Below are 18,404 nucleotides of genomic sequence, written 5' to 3' on the forward strand. Positions count from 1 at the left end.
CTGGCCTGTCACAAGGCATGATGCACAAAGTGGCAATCAGGGAATGCATACAAACTGTTCCATAATGGCCTCCATGTGAACGAACGTGTGTTTACCTTTCCAATATGGCGAACGACCCTTTGAAAAAGGTAATGTTAAATCAAAGAAGCATTGGCAAACCCAGTAAGTCAGATCTCCCCTTTTAAATGCCAAGACCTATTGGCTCTACCAATGCTTGCTCCATTTCTATGTCCAGTGTAAAGTTTCTGGCTGGTATGAACTGGGTCTTTTTTTTCTGTTGTAATTCTGGTGAAACAACTATTCCGGTTTTAGTGGAGGTAGCCCACTTTAATGACGCCCTTGATATTTTTGAAGGTTGGGCCCTTTGACAACATCCAGTTACAACCCCCAAGTCTGTGTTGGTGATTGACACTCCAATCGTGCCGATATCTTAGAGTTGTTGTCGGATAGTAACATTTCTCGACCTCCATTGTTTGGCAGTTATGTATTTCCCCCATCCTCTGCATTTCTATAAACCGGCAAATTAAGGACTTGAATGGAAGAAAATAGTGTCAATCTAAGACCAATGATCATGATGGATTATTTTTCCGAGCTATGTTATAATTTTAAATTACGGTAACACTGGGCTGAAGTTTGTCTCTAAAAGCACCATTTTTTGCAAGCTGTGTCGGTTGGGAAACTGTCCTCCAGTTGGCTTAAACATCCGAACTTGACACATGAGAGAATGGTTCACCGTTGTTTTGATCAACTTTGGAGATGGCCTGGTAGATCAGACACAGCAGTGGTTTGTTAACGCACCTTTAAAATATATGATTTTATACCTAGGTATTTAGACTGCGTAGGTTTCTGTGCTGCGCTGCCCTTGCTATCAGTGAGTCACTCTCACGTGCAGGCGAGGACGGCGATGGAGCCCAAAAAGGGTCTGTCATTTTAGACTGGATGTGGCCAACCAAGGCAACATTTTTAATACTTTTGCAGCCCAACTCCCGAAACATTTCATCTCACCAGCTAGAAGATAGTTTTCTTAAGACTGGTTTTAAGAAAGACCTTTTTTATTTTAATAGTGTGTGTATGTATATATGTGTGTATATATGTACGTGTGCGTGTGTGTGTATATGTATGTATGTGTGTGTGTGTGTATATATATATATATATATATATATATATATATATATATATATATATATATTCTCCATTTATGGGTAGGGCCATTCCAATTATGCAATTTTGAGGCCATGGTGTTTTTCCTGCATAGTTATGGGTTTGCCAAAGAATACATCTGCCGCATGATTTCAAGATTTTAACATAATCTGTTTCTAGCTCAAATGTTACTAAAAATGCAGCAACATGTTGCTACCCAGTGGAAGGCCCCCTCCCGATGGTTAATTGGTCATCTTTCAGAAGCTTATTGCTGTAATTGAGTGTTAAAGTGGTGCTAATAAGGGGAAACCTTTACTAGGACAGACAATAGGTCTCACCTGTGGGAACTTATAAGTGTTTAGCCATGCAACAGTTGATGTTGCACCAAGGATATTGTGCTGCATAACTAAATACTTATAAGGTCCCAAAAGCGAGACCTATTGGCTATGCCAATGCTTGTTTACTGTGCATCTGAATAGTTGCGCCTTTTCTGATTAGAAAATGTCTCCTGTTCTGTCATAGATGGTACCTGGAGCTGGTTCTGTGCCAGCCATACAGAGGATTCCTCTGCCAGGGGCAGAACTACTGGAAGAGGAGCCACTTTATGTGAATGCAAAACAGTATCACCGGATACTAAAGAGGAGGCAAGCCCGTGCCAAGCTGGAGGCAGAAGGCAAGATTCCGAAAGAGAGAAGGGTAAGATTTGGGGTGAAGTGTTGCAGGCAGAGATGAAATATACAGTGCAGAGTCTTTCGTGGTAGCATGGGTAGTTGAGTGAAACTACACAATGCCTAAGGTATGTAGGTTTTGGGGCCTACAGAACATTTCTCTTTCTGATGGAAAGATTTGTGCTGTATTTTTACTTTGCGTTATTTTTATTGCTTGTTGCACTGACTGAGATTTCTCTATTCTACACTTCCAGTCTATTTCTGTGTTGAGCCAGCCTTGTCTCTGGTGCCTGCACTGTCTTGGCTGTGCTGTCGCCTCCTCTGTCTCTCCGCTCCTTGTGTCTTGCCTACTGTTCTGTGACCTTACTTATGAATACTGGATTTATACTTGTACTGTTCTGATAGATACTTCTAACCAAAGATTCTTTTGACTTTACCCACAAGGACCAGACTGGATCTGCAGATCATTTTGCCACCTAGTGCTCCCTCTTGTCTGCTGATGTCATCAGCCTGCAGCAGCCTTGCCCTTTCGCTGGAAGGGATGGCATCACTCCTGCGCAAAACAGCAGTTTTTTCCCCTGCACCCTTGGATGTAGAATTCGAAAGTTTGCCGGATCTTTGCAGACTTCAAAAACCTTTCTTTTTTTTTTTTTTTTTTTTTTATACCCCAATTACACTGTGCTAGGGATGTCTTCCCCAAAGACAACAGGCTTCACCATTTTTCATCTGCAGAAAGCAGTTGTCTGTCATAGATGTGGTGATGACCAATCATGATTCGAATTAAGGTCATCAGGGAGTGTGAGGTAAAGTTCTACATGTTCGAGGCATGTGGGCTGCTGAATTCATATCTGTGCATAGATCGCCGCCTAGTGTTGGGTCCGGATGTTTGCACGTTGTTGTCCTGGAAGAGTCTTTGAAGTATCCTGGGATAGGTGACTCCTCCCCTGGACTACAGTGCGCATGGGCATCCTCTCCATCCTAAGATTGTTTTTTTCCGCCATTGGGTTCGGATGTGCTTATCTTGACTCAAGTTAGGGAAAACTTTTTACAGGCCAAAAGGCCTTTAGTTCGCGTCGGTACTGTTCCCGATCGGTATCGATAGTTATTTGTTAGTTTACTAACTTCCAGAAACCAACTTTTTCGTATCATACCCGACCATCGACCCGACATCGACGATGGAATCGAGGACGCCCTTCAAGCGGTGCCCTGTATGCAATGCGAAATATCCCCATGTCGACGTCCACCCGGTGTGCAACAAATGCCTTTCACCGGATCACGACGAGTCCTCATGTATGGCCTGTGCCCGATTCCGATCCAAGAAGACTCTCCGGAATCGTCGAGCAGCGAGGCTCGAAGCGCAGCAAGCGGCACCGGCCCCGACTGACGTCTTCAACGCCGAGGACGAAGATGTGCAAGACGTGGAGAACCTACCCTCCAGCCCCGCTTCCGAACACGACTCCGGATCGGAAGACGTCGAAGAACAACTCTTCCACAGAGACGAAGCCGACACCGAAGTAGGAGACTACAATGAGGCCTTAGGGGCCGAAGAGAGTAGCTCCGGTGACGAGCAAGGCCTACCCGAACAGACTTTGGATATCCCAGTGCGTCAGTCTGTGGCTCCGGTCGAGGGATCGCCTTCGGGCCTTACCCAAGACCTATCCCGCATCCATTCGGCCCCGCCCTCTGGCCCGGCCTCGGACATTCAGCGGCAGCCTATACTACCCAAAACGGCTGGTTTCCCTTCATCGAAACCGAAAGCCGTCTCGGTTCAGCAGAAACCGAAACTGAAAGTCACACTGGTCGGATCGAAGCCCACCACGCCTTCGACGCCAGCCAAACCCGTCGGCACCGACCGCACCAAACGGGACTTCGGTGCCGAGCTTGCAGCAGCCGACGTCCGCGCCGACGCACGGAAAAAGACCATCGGTACCGCCAAGCCGCCTCGGCTCCCGGCACCGAAACAATCTGCTCCGACCACAAAGGTCAAAATGGCTGCTGGATCTCACACCACTTCCAAAACAGCACCAAAAGCACAATCATCGACGCCGTCGACAGCTACTACCTCTCCTCGACTCGATGACCCCGTGGCACCGAAGAAGTCCACGCCTGCCTCAACGGAACCGGTCTGTGCCAAAGAATCGTCGGCGTTCCAGGTGCGGCAAGTTTCAGCATCCTTGCAACGCATCAAAGATAAGGCGGCCCTCCAGGACACATCAAGCTCCGAGCCGAAAAAGGCTCAAAAAGCTTCTCCGGCACCGGCCAACATCACTTTTGGCCTGCCACCATCCACGGCGCCAAAACTGTTCGAAATCAGAACACGTGTCACCCACACCAGGATCACACCTGCAGAACACTCTCCTACGGAGACGTCGCCTTCACACATCATCGATGCCGCAACAGGCAGAATGATGCTTCACAAGAGGAAGATAACTTCTGAGCCAGCTTTGGACTCCTACCGGATCCCACTAAAGAAAAAGCTGCCAGTGGATTCGGAACCACTGCTTTACGAGCCTCTCCATGCCTCTTACCAAGATCCACAGTCCTTCTCTCCGACACACTCCGACACAGACGTTTTGGAGGACTACATGGGTGACCACGTCCCCTACCCCGGAGAGATGGACCCTCAAGGCCAACAGGACCCTGACCAAGCTTGGGATGACCCTGTAGAGTCGGGTGCACCTATGGATACACAGGACCCGCAACTCTATGGAGCAAAAACGTCTCCCACAGAGGACACTGCCGCATTCAACGCCCTCATTGAACGTGCTGCGGCCAATCATGGTGTTCAACTCCACTCTGACACCATCGAGGACGATTTTCTCATGGACACTTTCGCATCCTCAGAAAAACATGTTAAAACTCTACCCATGTTGAAAGGTGTCCTCAAACCAGCAAAGGACATTTTCAAAGAACCCACCAGGGCCAGAGTAATAAACCCCAGAATCGACAAAAAATATAGGTCAGCGCCTGGGGATCCTATCTATATTAGAGGACAGTTGCCTCTAGATTCCATAGTAGTCGCGAATGCTCGTAAACGGGCGCACTCGCAGACGACTGGGGATGCCCCTCCCCCGGACAAAGAGTCCAAGGTGTTAGAGACCTCCGGCAAACGGGTTGCGGCCCAAGCAGCTAACATATGGCGTATTGCCAATACTCGAGCGCTCCTGGCTCGCTACGACCGAGCGCATTATGACACACTAGAAACATTACTACAACATCTCCCTGACCAATACAAAGAGGGAGCAGAGATCCTCATCAGAGAGGGACAACTCCTCACAAACGCATCCATCAAGTGTGCACTGGATGCCGCAGATACAGCTGCCAGAGCCATAAACACCAGCGTCATGTTACGACGACACGCCTGGTTACGAATCTCCGGATTCAAACCTGAGGTGCAAAATAACATCCTCAACCAGCCGGTCAACCCAGACTACTTATTCGGGCCAGAGGTTGACACCACACTAGAAAAAATAAAAAAGGACACAGACACTGCAAAGTCCATGGGGGCTCTCCAAACGCAGACCTTTCGGAGTGGCTCCTTTCGTCGCCCCGGTAATAGAGGAGCAGGTAGAGGACAGGGGTCACAGCAAACCTACAACAAGGGCAACACCCAAAGTACCTACGATAAAAACACCAGGGGTGGATATCGTGGTTCAAGCACAAAGGGCAGAGGACGCGGATACGGCAATACCAGATCCTCTCCCAAGAACAAACAGTGACGCCCTCTCCCTTCCTCCCGACCACACAACACCTGTCGGGGGAAGGTTGCAAAAGTTCCTGGACACGTGGAACTCCATCACCACGGACAGGTGGGTCAAAGATATTATCAAACACGGTTACTGCCTAGAATTAACCTCTACTCCACCCACAATACCCCCAAAACACCGTCCTATGTCCTCAGAGCACTTAGCGCTATTACAGCAGGAAGTGCTAAGCATGATGCAAAAAGGCGCAATAGAGTTCGTACCCGTCCACGAGCAAGGTACAGGGGTGTACTCCCTGTACTTTTTAATACCAAAAAAGGACGGGTCACTCAGACCTATACTAGACCTGAGACCCCTCAACCGCTATATTCTTTCGGAGCATTTCCACATGCTCACCCTGCAACAAGTCCTCCCACTGCTCAAACAGGGAGACTTCCTGGCCACACTAGACCTCAAAGATGCGTATTTCCACATACCCATTCACCCATCACACAGGAAATATCTCAGGTTCACTATTCAAGGGCAGCACTACCAATTCAAGGTTCTTCCCTTCGGCGTCACAACAGCACCCAGAGTTTTCACAAAGTGCTTAGCTACTGTGGCGGCACATCTACGGAGGCAGCACATACACGTCTACCCTTACCTGGACGACTGGCTTGTTCAAGCAAAGTCAGCCCAGCTATGTGCCAGCCACATATCCCGCACCATTCACCTCCTTCACAGTCTGGGGTTCTCACTAAATTACCCAAAATCACATCTCCAACCCGCACACGTACAACAGTACCTAGGTGCGACCATAGACACTCTGGCGGCCACAGCTCAGCCAAATTTAGTGAGAATCAACAGCATGCAAATGCTGATTTCCAAGCTCAAACCACAACACTCCCTTCCCGCGCGAGTGTTCATGCAGTTGATAGGCATGATGGCCTCCTGCATTTTCATAGTCCCACACGCGAGACTACATATGCGCCCGCTTCAGGAGTGCTTAGCACGTCAATGGAACCAGGCTCACGGACAACTAAAAGACCTAGTGTTGGTGAGCGGTCGGGCATACAACTCTCTGCATTGGTGGAATCCACAAAACCTTTGCAAGGGCCGACCGTTCCAAGAGCCTGTTCCACAGATAATACTGACAGCGGACGCGTCTCTCCAGGGATGGGGAGCTCATGTACTCAACTACACAGTGCAGGGACTATGGACAACACAACAAAAGAAGATGCACATCAACCTTCTAGAACTGATGGCAATCTTCCTGGCTATGAAAGCATTCAAAGTACACTTGTGCAACAAAGTCGTGTTGCTCCGGACGGACAACATGACCGCCATGTACTACATACAGAAGCAGGGAGGAACACACTCTCCACAGTTGTCTCATCTGGCTCAGAGCATGTGGAAGTGGGCCATTCAGAGGAACATGTTCCTCATGGCGGAAACCCTCCCCGGCAAGGACAACCAGATGGCGGATCTGCTCAGCAGACACAGCCACCAGATGCACGAGTGGGAGTTACACCCATCAGTACTCCAACCGTACTTCCAGCAATGGGGTCATCCAGAGATAGACCTATTCGCCACAAGCGAAAACGCAAAATGCCAAAGCTTTGCCGCCAGGTTCCCACAGTCGCAGGGCAATGCGATATGGATGAACTGGTCCGGCAGATTTGCGTACGCTTTTCCCCCAGCACCGTTGATACCGCTGGTGGCTCGCAAACTCAGACAACACTCACTGACACTCGTCCTGGTTGCTCCAACGTGGGCACGCCAGCCATGGTACACCACTTTTCTCGAACTTTCCGTGGTGCCGCATCAAAGGCTGCGGATCAAACCCGCGCATTTGACGCAGAACCATGGAGATTCAGCACCCAGATCCGCAACAGCTGAACCTGGCAATCTGGCTCCTGAAGTCCTAGAGTTTGGCTACCTAAACCTGCCACCTGACTGTATGGACATCATTAAGGAAGCTAGGAGACCCACTACCAGAGCTTGCTATGCAGCCAAATGGAAAAGATTCGTCATCTATTGCAATAATAATGACATTAACCCGCTAGACGCATCCATCCAAAACATAATTTACCTCTTACACCTATACCGATGCAATCTGGCGTACACCTCGATACGTGTCCATTTGACCGCAATATCAGCCTATCTCCAGAGCAGGCAGCACCTCTCTTTATTCAGAGTGCCTGCCATCAAAGCATTCTTAGAAGGACTCAAACGAGTAATTCCTCCAAGCCACCCACCGGCTCCGATGTGGAACCTCAACTTGGTCCTCGCACGCCTGATGGGTCCACCCTTTGAACCTCTACACTCATGCGAGATTCAATTCCTTACCTGGAAAGTAGCTTTCCTAGTAGCGATCACTTCTTTAAGAAGAGTTAGTGAACTCCAGGCACTAACCGTTCAAGAGCCATTTATACAGGTTCACGCCAACAGGGTCGTACTACGTACCAACCCCAAATTCATGCCCAAGGTGATATCGCAGTTCCACATGAATCAAACTATTGAACTGCCCGTTTTCTTTCAAAACCCACAAACTGTCGCAGAAAGAGCACTCCATACACTAGATGTGAAGAGAGCCCTCATGTACTATATCGACAGGACTGAGATCTTTAGGAAGACTAAACAACTTTTCGTTGCCTTTGCCCCACACCACAAAGGTAACGCTATCTCCAAAGCAGGTATAGCCAGATGGATTGTTAAATGTATTCAAATTTGCTATCAAAAGGCTAAACGCACATTAACGATTCCCCCACGAGCCCACTCAACACGCAAGTTAGGGGCCTCCATGGCTTTCCTGGGAAACATCCCTTTGCATGATATATGTAGAGCAGCCACCTGGTCCACTACACACACATTTACCAAACACTATTGTGTAGATGTGCAATCAAAACGGCAGGCAGCTGTAGGACAGGCTGTTCTCAAAACTCTTTTTCAGACCGCTGCAGCTGGCACTGGTAGCCGCCGCTAATAGGAGGTACTGCTATGTATTCTATGCACAGATATGAATTCAGCAGCCCACATGCCTCGAACTGAATATGCTACTTACCAGTATGCATCTGTTCTTGGCATGTAGGCCTGCTGACATTCATATCGCCCTCCCTCCTCCCCGGCGCCTGTAGCAGCTGCAGCTCTCAGAATTACTGTAAGCATGGTCATCACTTTCTGTATCTACTCCATCACTGCCACAATGGCGAAAAACAATCTGAGGATGGAGAGGATGCCCATGCGCACTGTAGTCCAGGGGAGGAGTCACCTATCCCAGGATACTTCGAAGACTCTTCCAGGACAACAACGTGCAAACATCCGGACCCAACACTAGGCGGCGATCTATGCACAGATATGAATGTCAGCAGCCCTACATGCCAAGAACAGATGCATACTGGTAAGTAGCATATTCACTCTGATGAAGTCTGGTGCCTATTCATTTCCCATATCCCAGTCTTGACGTCCCCGTCCTTGAGTAAATCTTAAGATGAAGTTCAATGACAAATCTCTGTACAAAAACAAGAAGTCTGTACTGGAGTCCTCCCCTACATTCCTGCTCCCGGTCAATTTCACTCAGTATGCACTGTAAAGACTAAATGCCCAATGAAAATATTCCACTGCTGGAGTCGTTCCTAACCCAGCAATGACTGACCCAGTTAGGCTTCCACCACTTTGCCATGTCGGGTCTGTTCCCAGAACATCTTCAGTGGAACTTCGACCTTCAATGCGGATGCCTCTCAGATTACATCCACGTGTCTTATGAGGCAGCTTGGGACCATCGAAGGTGAACAAAGGATTCCATCCTGACGTGCACCAGGCCGATCTCCATACCCTCTCCAACTGCGGAGCCTGATGTGTCCTCCAGTCCTTCCCCAACCCCCCCCCCCCCACCCCCTCTCTTTGGGAGCTCCTATTCTCACTAGAATGGGGCAGTGTTCTACACCGGAATCTTCACTTCCATGTGTGGACATTGAGCAGAACTAGCTTCAACAGATTTGATCAGCCCACGGAAGTAGCGGATGTTATCTTAGCTATTCGTCGCAAAGCCGATTTATTCTGGAAATAGGGCAAAGTTTGTGGCCTAATGGGGGATTTTTCTGGTCGATCAGCTGCATTCTAAACCTTCTGATTACTACTTCGGCTCTCGAGTCTGCAAGAAGGGCCATTTTGCCTGCGGGGTCCTGCAGAATTTACCAGTGTGAAAAGTGAGCCTCATATCCTCTTGTCTGAGAGGTTGTCTTTGGTATCTGTTCAAAAAGTGAACGATTTACAGTAAGAAGTATCCATCAGAAGAACAAGTAAATTAGCTTGATTAATGCTCTTTTTGGTGTATACTCTATCTAACCGTAGATTCCTCATGGACCTGCCTTCTTCCTCATTTATAGAGTTCTGCGTTAGGTTTGCACACTATCACGGTTCTCAGTCTGTTACTAACGCTCTGCATATAAGGGCGTGGACTGCTTGTTTATAAACTGATGTCAGTGTGCAGTTGAGACAAGGCTGCCATGGATTCTGACAGCCCCACCCACTGGCATGTGGGTGCAATTGCTAGGTAAAGAGTTTCTGGAACCAGTGTGGCACCTGAAGGAGTTCAAAAGGTAAGGAATCTGCGCTAAGAGTATCGAGCAGAAAGCATGTTACCTAGGGAGGGTAATTTGTTCTTCTTTCCTGCTTCTGACTAACGCGGTTTGTTTTGCAGCATGAGTCTGTCCTGGGTTCACATCATGGTGCAATATTCATGTAGCTGTTTCTGCCTCTAAGCTTTTGGTTTCTGATTTTGTTCCCCTCACAGAAATACCTTCATGAGTCACGCCATCGCCATGCAATGGCCAGGAAACGAGGTGATGGTGGCCGCTTCTTCTCGCCCAAGGAGAAAGATGGCTCAGATATGCACGTAATAACAAATTAATTGAATTCGATATGTATTTATTTTGGTAACTGGGGAAATATCAAATTTGTAGTGGTCAGTTTTTAGGAGTCCGGTCATAGAAGTATATGGCTGGTTTGCTTGATGACTTTGGAGCCAGTTGTGGGTGAATATTGTTTGATCAGGATCAGTATTTTCCTTCAGAGGCAGTCTCTGTACTGCATCAGTTGTCCATATCATAGCAGCACTATCTCGGTTGAGCACACAGGTGTGAACATGACAAACAAAAGGTTAGCGAGAATAAAGTTCAGAGCCAGTCCTACCAAACTATTTAGCACTAAAAATTCGGTCTTGTCAAACAATTCACCCCTCCCTCCCCACTTTCCCAAGCTCCCCCCCCCTTTCTTTTGGAACGTATGAAGATAGCCTAAGTGCACAACATATCACCTAGTAATTTGTTTTAGTGGTATATTAACTGGGGCTGATTTTACTCTTTTTCATTAAAAATAGCTAGCCTCTTGATAGTTGTGGTGTTAATTTCTATTTTTGTGAGATGCACATTCCTTAGCGTTTTGTTTTTCATGGACAGCTTGAAGTGTCGCAGGAGTGTTTTCTGACGGTGGGAGGGTGCAGGGAGCAGATGACCACCTGGAGTACAGGTATACTTAACCACACAGGGGAGGTATAGGGACAGACTAGGCATGTGCTGTGCAGGCACTCAACTACAGTGGGTGATGGGGCAGGTATGGCAGCACAGTGTAGCTGCACTGTTGATGGTGTGGGTGCACTGTTGGTGTTCGATGTGGGGTTGACTTTTGGAGTACATGTATTCTGGCCTGTGGGTCAGTGACATATGGGCACCTGATGTATAGCTATTATACAGTTGTGTGGGTAACGATTGACCATACTCCTCGTACTGATATTTTGCACCCAGTAAATTAGGCTATGGGCGGATAGTTGGGCACAATATTAGACCTGTTCACCCATTTATTTAACTTTCAGATTGCCGAGGGAAGAAGAGGCTGGGCTTATGAGTGATGGGCTTTCTCTGATGTGTGCTTGACATCTTTTTCGGCCTCTGGTTAATTTATCTTATTTATCTTCCTGTCTGTAGGATTCTCACGGAAGTGATGATGGCATGACGACAATGATCAGAGTATCTTAATCTCTCCGATCATAAGACTGATAGAGGGTCAATCTCCTCGCTCGACCGTCCTCATAGTCCTACTTTAAACAGCTTCCATCATTTTGTGCGGAAGGACAAAGGCATATCATGTTGTCTCTCCAACACATGGGCAACTGTTTGCCATTTGGATTTTATGTGGAGATGTGCTTGGCATTTTAAAAAGGGGTGGGCGCTGGCTTCCCAAAAGTTTTCTGCAAATTGCCATGATGTGGTGGAAAGCCTTCGCTTATGTTAAGGCTCAGTGCTTGCCCCTTCTGTGGCACGGAGCACTGTTGGGGTCCTTAAGTATCCGAACAGTACCGAGTTGGATCCTCCTCTCAGCTTAAAACCATCTGACTTTTCCAGCCATACACCACACAAATGCTCCCAACATTGATGAATTTTTAGAATGTTTAACGTCTTGTCGGCCACAACAGGAAAAGATTCTGCTTTTGTCAGCCTTGGGGCGTACTTCAGGCACCACTTTGAAATCTCATTTGCCTTCCTGGCTTTCCCTGTTATCTCCCTCCTTCACTGTTTCTGGAGTATGCATGGGCCATCTGGACAATGGGTGGTCCTCATCACTTGGAGGTTTGCGCACTTGCCTGAAAGAACTACCAACCATGGTAGGGATCTCTTTGGGTCATTCTTCTAATTTACCAGGACCTTATTTTCATGCAGTGGTACTGTATGGGGATATACATTTGAGCTGCATCTGTATTGCTCTCTGACCCAGGATTTTAACTACCGCTTTATTTGTAAGAGAGAAAAAGGGAAATTATAGGGAGGGAGTTTTGTATTGGCTATGATTTACTGGATGGAAAGTAGTTTCATGTTTTGCAGTAGGAAAAATGTGTTTTTGTTCTTGAAGAGTGATAACCGTTCGTACAGAAGCTTTGCTTTTGGTATGGGCAGTACTAAAATGTTATCGGCACTTGCTTCCACAATATTTATCTACTTTGCCTCTCTCTTTGTAGGAGAGATTGTTCAGGTAGAGATTGGGCCATTGCTGATCATTGTGTTACCATTGACCTTCGGGAGGGAGGAGGAATACTGTTCCTGGAATATTTTCTGTTGCCGGCAGGCTGTTATTTTTTGAATGAGTGTTGAATCTTTGTTGTTTAGGGTGTGACAGTGGAATACAGAAGTTGAATGTTAGAAGAAGGTGACCATGCAGGGTGGCCACAAAACTAGCCCATTGCGCCAGTAAAACCAAGACTGTTTCAAGGTTTGTCACATATCTGTTGATTTACTGAAGTAAGGGGAACCTAAAGGAGTTTGTGTGGGAGGCATGGTGTCTTTACCAACTGAGACCAGGGTGTTCATAGAACTTCCAACTGCCATTAAACCAAGGCTTGTCTCATAACTTTGGTTCACTGAAGTAAGAGGGATCCACGAGAGGGAATAGGGTGGTTGTGCAAGGTACTACAGTTTGATTTGCAAAAAACATTTGTAAATAGTTTTTTAATCAGGCAGTTAGCTGTATCTTTAAGTACTGTGTACACTACCAGCTAATGTTAATAAAGCAACTATTTCTAACTGTGTTTTTATTTTTGTTCTCTCTGTCTCGATCTGTTGTTTTGACTGCTCCAGCCTCCCATCTTGAGATCTAGCGAATCATTATGGTATCAAAGGAACATATCTTAGTCAAATTGGATCTTTTTTAGTGGTTGCCTAGAGACCGCTTTTAGTTGAATGTTGTCAAAGATATATTGTGGCAATACTAGTATGTAACCTGGGCTTTGAGTTAGCTTACTGTTGATTGCTTTTCTTGTCAGTCTCATTTGCTTGCTTGCATCTTGTTTGATGGCTTTCCTACACATTGTGCTTGTCCCTCTCTTGGAGCATAATTTGTTTTCACTGTCATTTTGATTGTATGACTTGGATTGGGCACATCATCGAAAGCAATGCCAAGCCTTCTTCCCAGAGTCCCCCCACATCATTGGCCTAGAAGATCTGGTAGGCACTGAGGAAGAAGGCATGTACATCCTTCCAGCCGCCCAGATGGGTGACAGCCCAGAGGTCATGTCCTCTGAAGCCTTTGACAACTAGCACGATGATGAAGTGTTCAGCCTGGAAGCCCAAGCGAAGACCATGTCCACTCCCAAGGGAGTCCTGCATCAATCCCCAGGTCTAGCCTAAAAGTGCTCTGACCTTTGGCTCTGGCTCCGCCAGCTGACTCTGCTTTACCTGGATAGCCTTCTTCAGTACTGAGCAAATCTCCACATAAGGGTATCAAGCTACACCAGTTTGTCAATGCCTCCATGCCAAGTGGCCTATTAACAGCCAGCATAGGAGTTGATGTCTATAGTGACAGGCCTGCCTAAACCAGCCTTGAGACTGGCCGCCCATGCAACTCTTGACAGTTCTGCCACTACAGAGGGATGAATCCAGCTACAGCTCCCCGATGTTCTCCACAGAATACACAAAAAAACCTTCGCCCCTCTGTGTGGAAGAGCCTATCTAAGCCTCCCGCTCCTGAGCCCACACGTTCACATCCTCCTGTATTCTTAAGAAATGGAAGTTGATCTTAAAAGAGCCGTTACCCTTTGAGTCTCTAACACCGCCTTTGTCCAAGAGGGTTAGGACAGTGCCAAAAACCCACCACCACTTCCCCAGTCCCAGGTATTGCCCCTTCACTACTGCTACCATTACACCCATGCATGCCTCCACAGTCTTGTCCTTCACAATACCCCCTGAAACTCCTCACACAAACTCAGACCTCGGTAGTCCTTACCAACCCAGTATCTTTCCCTAGCTCCTAGGGGAGGTGGACAACTTGTGGTAATCCAGAAGACTGCCCATCACAGGGTGAAGATGCTCATGGTGAAAGAGAGGAGGATTTCCTTGTAGAGCCATTGTCAATGACCAAAAGATCAATGCAGTATTAGCTCCCCATTTTCAAGGACATGGTGAAAATTGGTTCAGAACATTTCCGGTAATCAGTGGAGAAAAAATATAAATTAGCTCCAGTCAACTTGGTGTACATCCTGACACAGCTTCTACCAGACTCACTTGTGGTGTATGCAGGCAGCAGGTCATGTACCTCCATCTGACGATGCAAACTGATTGATATTTCTGGCAATCATGTGGCAGTGAGGGCTACTAGGCATTGGTGTATTGCCAACTCTGTAGGTGTTCTCCTCTTATGATGCACACTGCTGGGAGGAAATGAAAAGGGTATCAAGCACCTCACTGGGGCACACAGGAAAAGCGTTGGAAGAGCAGGTAGCCAAAGGCAAGGTAAAATCTACTGCTAATATTAGCTTCACCTTGGATGATAGACATTACGTCAAAAGGCATGTATATCTGCATCATGCTTGGCTGGGAATCTCTGGTTTTGAGCCCAAACTGCAATATCCTCTTTATGTGCCTTTTGATGGAGAGCATTTTTTCTCCCCTCGGGTCAATGAGCTACTGAAGAGTTAAAAAGGACATCGACAGAACTACATAAGTGGGTTCTCTTCAGTCTTCTTCCCAGGCTCCACCTTTCGAAAGCACCAGATCAAAGCTTAGTCCAAGCTCCAGCATCCACCCAAAGGCTACCTGCCAGAAAAGCAGCTCTCAAGGACCTTCCTACGAGGTGGCTACAGAAGGCAAAGGGCTAGCCGGCTCCAAAATTGGGACCTTGGCCTCAGAGCAGTGGCCCCGCTTACGTTCCCCTCTGATCGATATAGCACCTGGCAGGGTAAGACTGAGATAAATATCATAAGCAAATGGGTTCTATCAGCAGTACAGCATAGGTGTGGCTTAGAATTCGACACTGCCAAAGATTTCACCATGTCTTCAGCCCAGACCACCTTTAGCTGCTCAAGATTGGGGTGCTGGTGTTCATAGCTAAAAGTGGTGCACCCACATGACCACATCAAATGTGTACTTCCACTACTACTTGATACCCAAAAACGTGTTTCTCCGGCCCTGAATCAGTACATCTTTAAGGAGCACGTCTACATGACCACCCTGCATAACATCTCGCTGCTCCACCAAGGGGTCTCCATGGAGGTGCTGGAATTAAAAAACGCCTACTTACACATCACCTTTTACCCAGCCCACCATCGATACCTCCGCTTAGGTTAGTGGGCAGACACCACTTTCAGTTCATGGTACTCACCTTTGGGGTGACTATAGCTCGAGGAGTGTTCATGTCGTTTCTAGCAGTGGTAGTCTGGCATCTGTGCAGAAACATCATTTACCTATTTCCATATTTAGGTGACTGGCTGATTTAGAGCAGCAGCCGCTTAAAAATGCCTAGCACACACTCAACAACAGTGTCCAAACTCTACAAATTAGGAATACCCATCCGTTCCAAAAAGTCACAGCTCAGACCCAACACATCCAGCCCTTCTTGGTGTCTTATAAACAGGAGAGCAAACCCCAACCAACAGCAATGGCATTCCAAAAGCTGCTGCCTCTTTTCCAGACCGCGTCCTCGTACTGTAAGGATGGTAATGAAGTTGGAAATTATGGCTTCATGCATTGCCATGGTGCCCCATGCTAGTCTGCAAATACACCCAATTTAGGAGTGCCTCGCAAGGCCATTGCCGTAAGTGGAGGGTCAGTAGGAGGATCTAGTGTTGGTAAAGGCCAAGACTAAGTGCCCTCTCCTATGGGGAAACGGGAACGTGTTACTCCGCTCTCCTTTCCTCGACTCTCTTCTGTGGGTGACCATTACCACAGATGCCTCACTATTGGGGTGGGGAGCTCACCTCCACAGCATTACCGTTCAAGGCACTTTGATCCCCCACTACCTGGGATGTGACATCGGCCATCTGAAGCTCTTGGACATCATCTATACCCTACTCCTTTCTTAATGCTGATCTGCAGCAAGACAGTCCTCTTGAAGTTGAACAAAATTATGGCCATGTACTATATTTAGAAATGGGGACAGTCTCTGCACCTGCGTAGGAGACTTGCTTTGGGCTATTTGCAACAACATTTAGCTGTTGAGGGAGCATTTGCCGTTTGAGGACAACAACTTTGCGACCTAAACTTAACGCCTTAACAGGTCTACAAACCAGAACTGAACCCAGAAGTTCTCCAAAAGTATTTCTATCCGTGGGTACCGGGTGCCATTGACGTGTTCACCCCACAGAAGCACAAAATGGCAAAGCATTGCCTCCAAGTAAATTGGTTCTAGAATATTTGCTTACACCTTTTCTCTCATTCCATATGTGATGAAGAAAATAAGGCATGTGTCTATGACCCTCATCCTAGTGGTGACATCAGGCAACCCTGGTGCTCCATGCTCCTAGAGATGTAGGTGACCCTTCATGAGAAACTGCTGCTGAGGCCAGACCTTGCTCTGCAGTTGCAGCATTTCTGCAGAACAGGAAACGTGCATTTGTTTTCGAAATTCTTGTTAAAGGCTTCATGGAGGGCTTTGAGTTATCCCTCCCAGAATGCCTCCAGCTCCTGTGTGAACTTGAATACAGGTCTTACATTGCTGATGGTTCCACCCTAAGCACCACTTATCATGGTAGATGGCTGCCATAGTAGCAATCACCTCCCTCCGACGTCTCAGTAAGTTGCAGGCTTTAATCTCAAAAGAGACTTTCCATCAGGTTTGTAGGGACAAGGTCGTCCTTAGAGCAAATTCCTGTCAAAAGTAGTCTCACCTCTTCATACAAGTCAAACCATTGAACTGCCCATCATCCTGCACCCAGGCTCTGTAGTGGAAAGGGCTTCATGCATGCTAGATGTTAGAATTTCGGTGAAGTACTACCTCGACAGGATTAAGTCCCTTTATAGGCTACAACAACTGTAGCCTTTTCTAAACCTCCCATGGGACACACCATCTCCAAGTGGGGCATTATAAGATAGTTCCATTTATATAAAGGTGGTATGCCTAGATCACACTGTACTTCCTAGAGCACATTCAAGTTGGGAGGCACTATGGCATTGTTGGTTGATACCCCTCTAGCAGAAATCTGAAAAGCTGCCACCTGGTTACCTCCACGCACATTCGCGATCAACTGAGTAAATGGACTACAAGGGGATCCTGTACAATACTGATTAGACTTAACGATCACTATGTAAGTGTCTGTTTAATGAGCCATGTTGAACTAAACCATGAGTCAAACAAAATAAACTTCTCTGCAGTCGAACAAAACAAAAACAAAATAACAGGCATATCAAAGTAATTGTTATATTAACTTTGTGACTTCACACAGCCGACTCGCTAGGCAGGGCGATCGCTTAGGCATATGTTATATTCCATATAGGTACCTTATGTAGGTGTAGGTAAGCATCACAACCTTTCTCCTATATTCCTCCCTACATTACATACATAACGGTTCTTAGGCACTGACCTTTTACCTAGATACGACACTGCATTCAGAACGCGGGTTTTTCCCTGGTTCGATACTTCTACATTATGCATGAGGCTTCTTGGAAGCACAGCAGGATGAACATCTCCTGTATAATATCTATGTTAAAGTTCAAGCCCAGCGTCCTCCTTTAGGCCGACACAGTAACGCAGCAAGGTAGGACCCCTGGGGAGACCTGTGGGTTTATATACATCATGTCTTGCTTAGACAGATAGAGGAGACCGTGACTTCTGTAGTAGGGGATCTCTGTGTATAGTCATAATCTAGTAAATATTCCCGCCCATGTGCGCGGACCCCGGAGCAATAAAAATAATCTAAGTTGTGAAGTCATGCAGACCTGCATCCACACTTAAGAGAGAATTTCCAAAGACAGATAATGCAGCCTATATCCACAGGCTACACTGTCCAGTACTTCAACTAGAAAGAATTCCACCAGCAACCAATAACAGCACTACCTGTCCAGCTTTTTCCATAGAGACAGAAACCTGCCTCTCCCAGCAAAAGCCTCTAGAATGATAGAGAGGAAGGCATGGACAGACAAGCCCCATAGGC

At 47.1% G+C, this 18,404-nt stretch overlaps 1 protein-coding gene across 11 annotated transcripts in view; it reads left to right on the forward strand.

The window, feature by feature from the left end:
* The window catches only part of LOC146871148 (nuclear transcription factor Y subunit alpha), a 243,178-nt gene extending 230,113 nt beyond the window's left edge, over positions 1-13,065 (forward strand). For 7 of the 11 annotated variants that reach the window (XM_085650326.1, XM_085650320.1, XM_085650324.1 and 4 more), the window contains exons 7-10: positions 1,663-1,836; positions 10,287-10,388; positions 10,951-11,020; positions 11,476-13,065. In XM_085650326.1, the coding sequence (XP_085506452.1) occupies positions 1,663-1,836; positions 10,287-10,388; positions 10,951-11,020; positions 11,476-11,492 (363 nt within the window). In that variant the 3' untranslated portion in view covers positions 11,493-13,065. The remainder of the gene's footprint in view (positions 1-1,662; positions 1,837-10,286; positions 10,389-10,950; positions 11,021-11,475) is intronic. The other 4 variants (XM_085650353.1, XM_085650358.1, XM_085650351.1 and 1 more) reach the window with 1 other exon arrangement.
* Positions 13,066-18,404: the final 5,339 nt, after the last annotated feature.

The sequence above is a fragment of the Triturus cristatus genome, chromosome 1_1 (assembly GCF_964204655.1).
Source record: "Triturus cristatus chromosome 1_1, aTriCri1.1, whole genome shotgun sequence".
Lineage (NCBI taxonomy): Eukaryota > Metazoa > Chordata > Amphibia > Caudata > Salamandridae > Triturus > Triturus cristatus.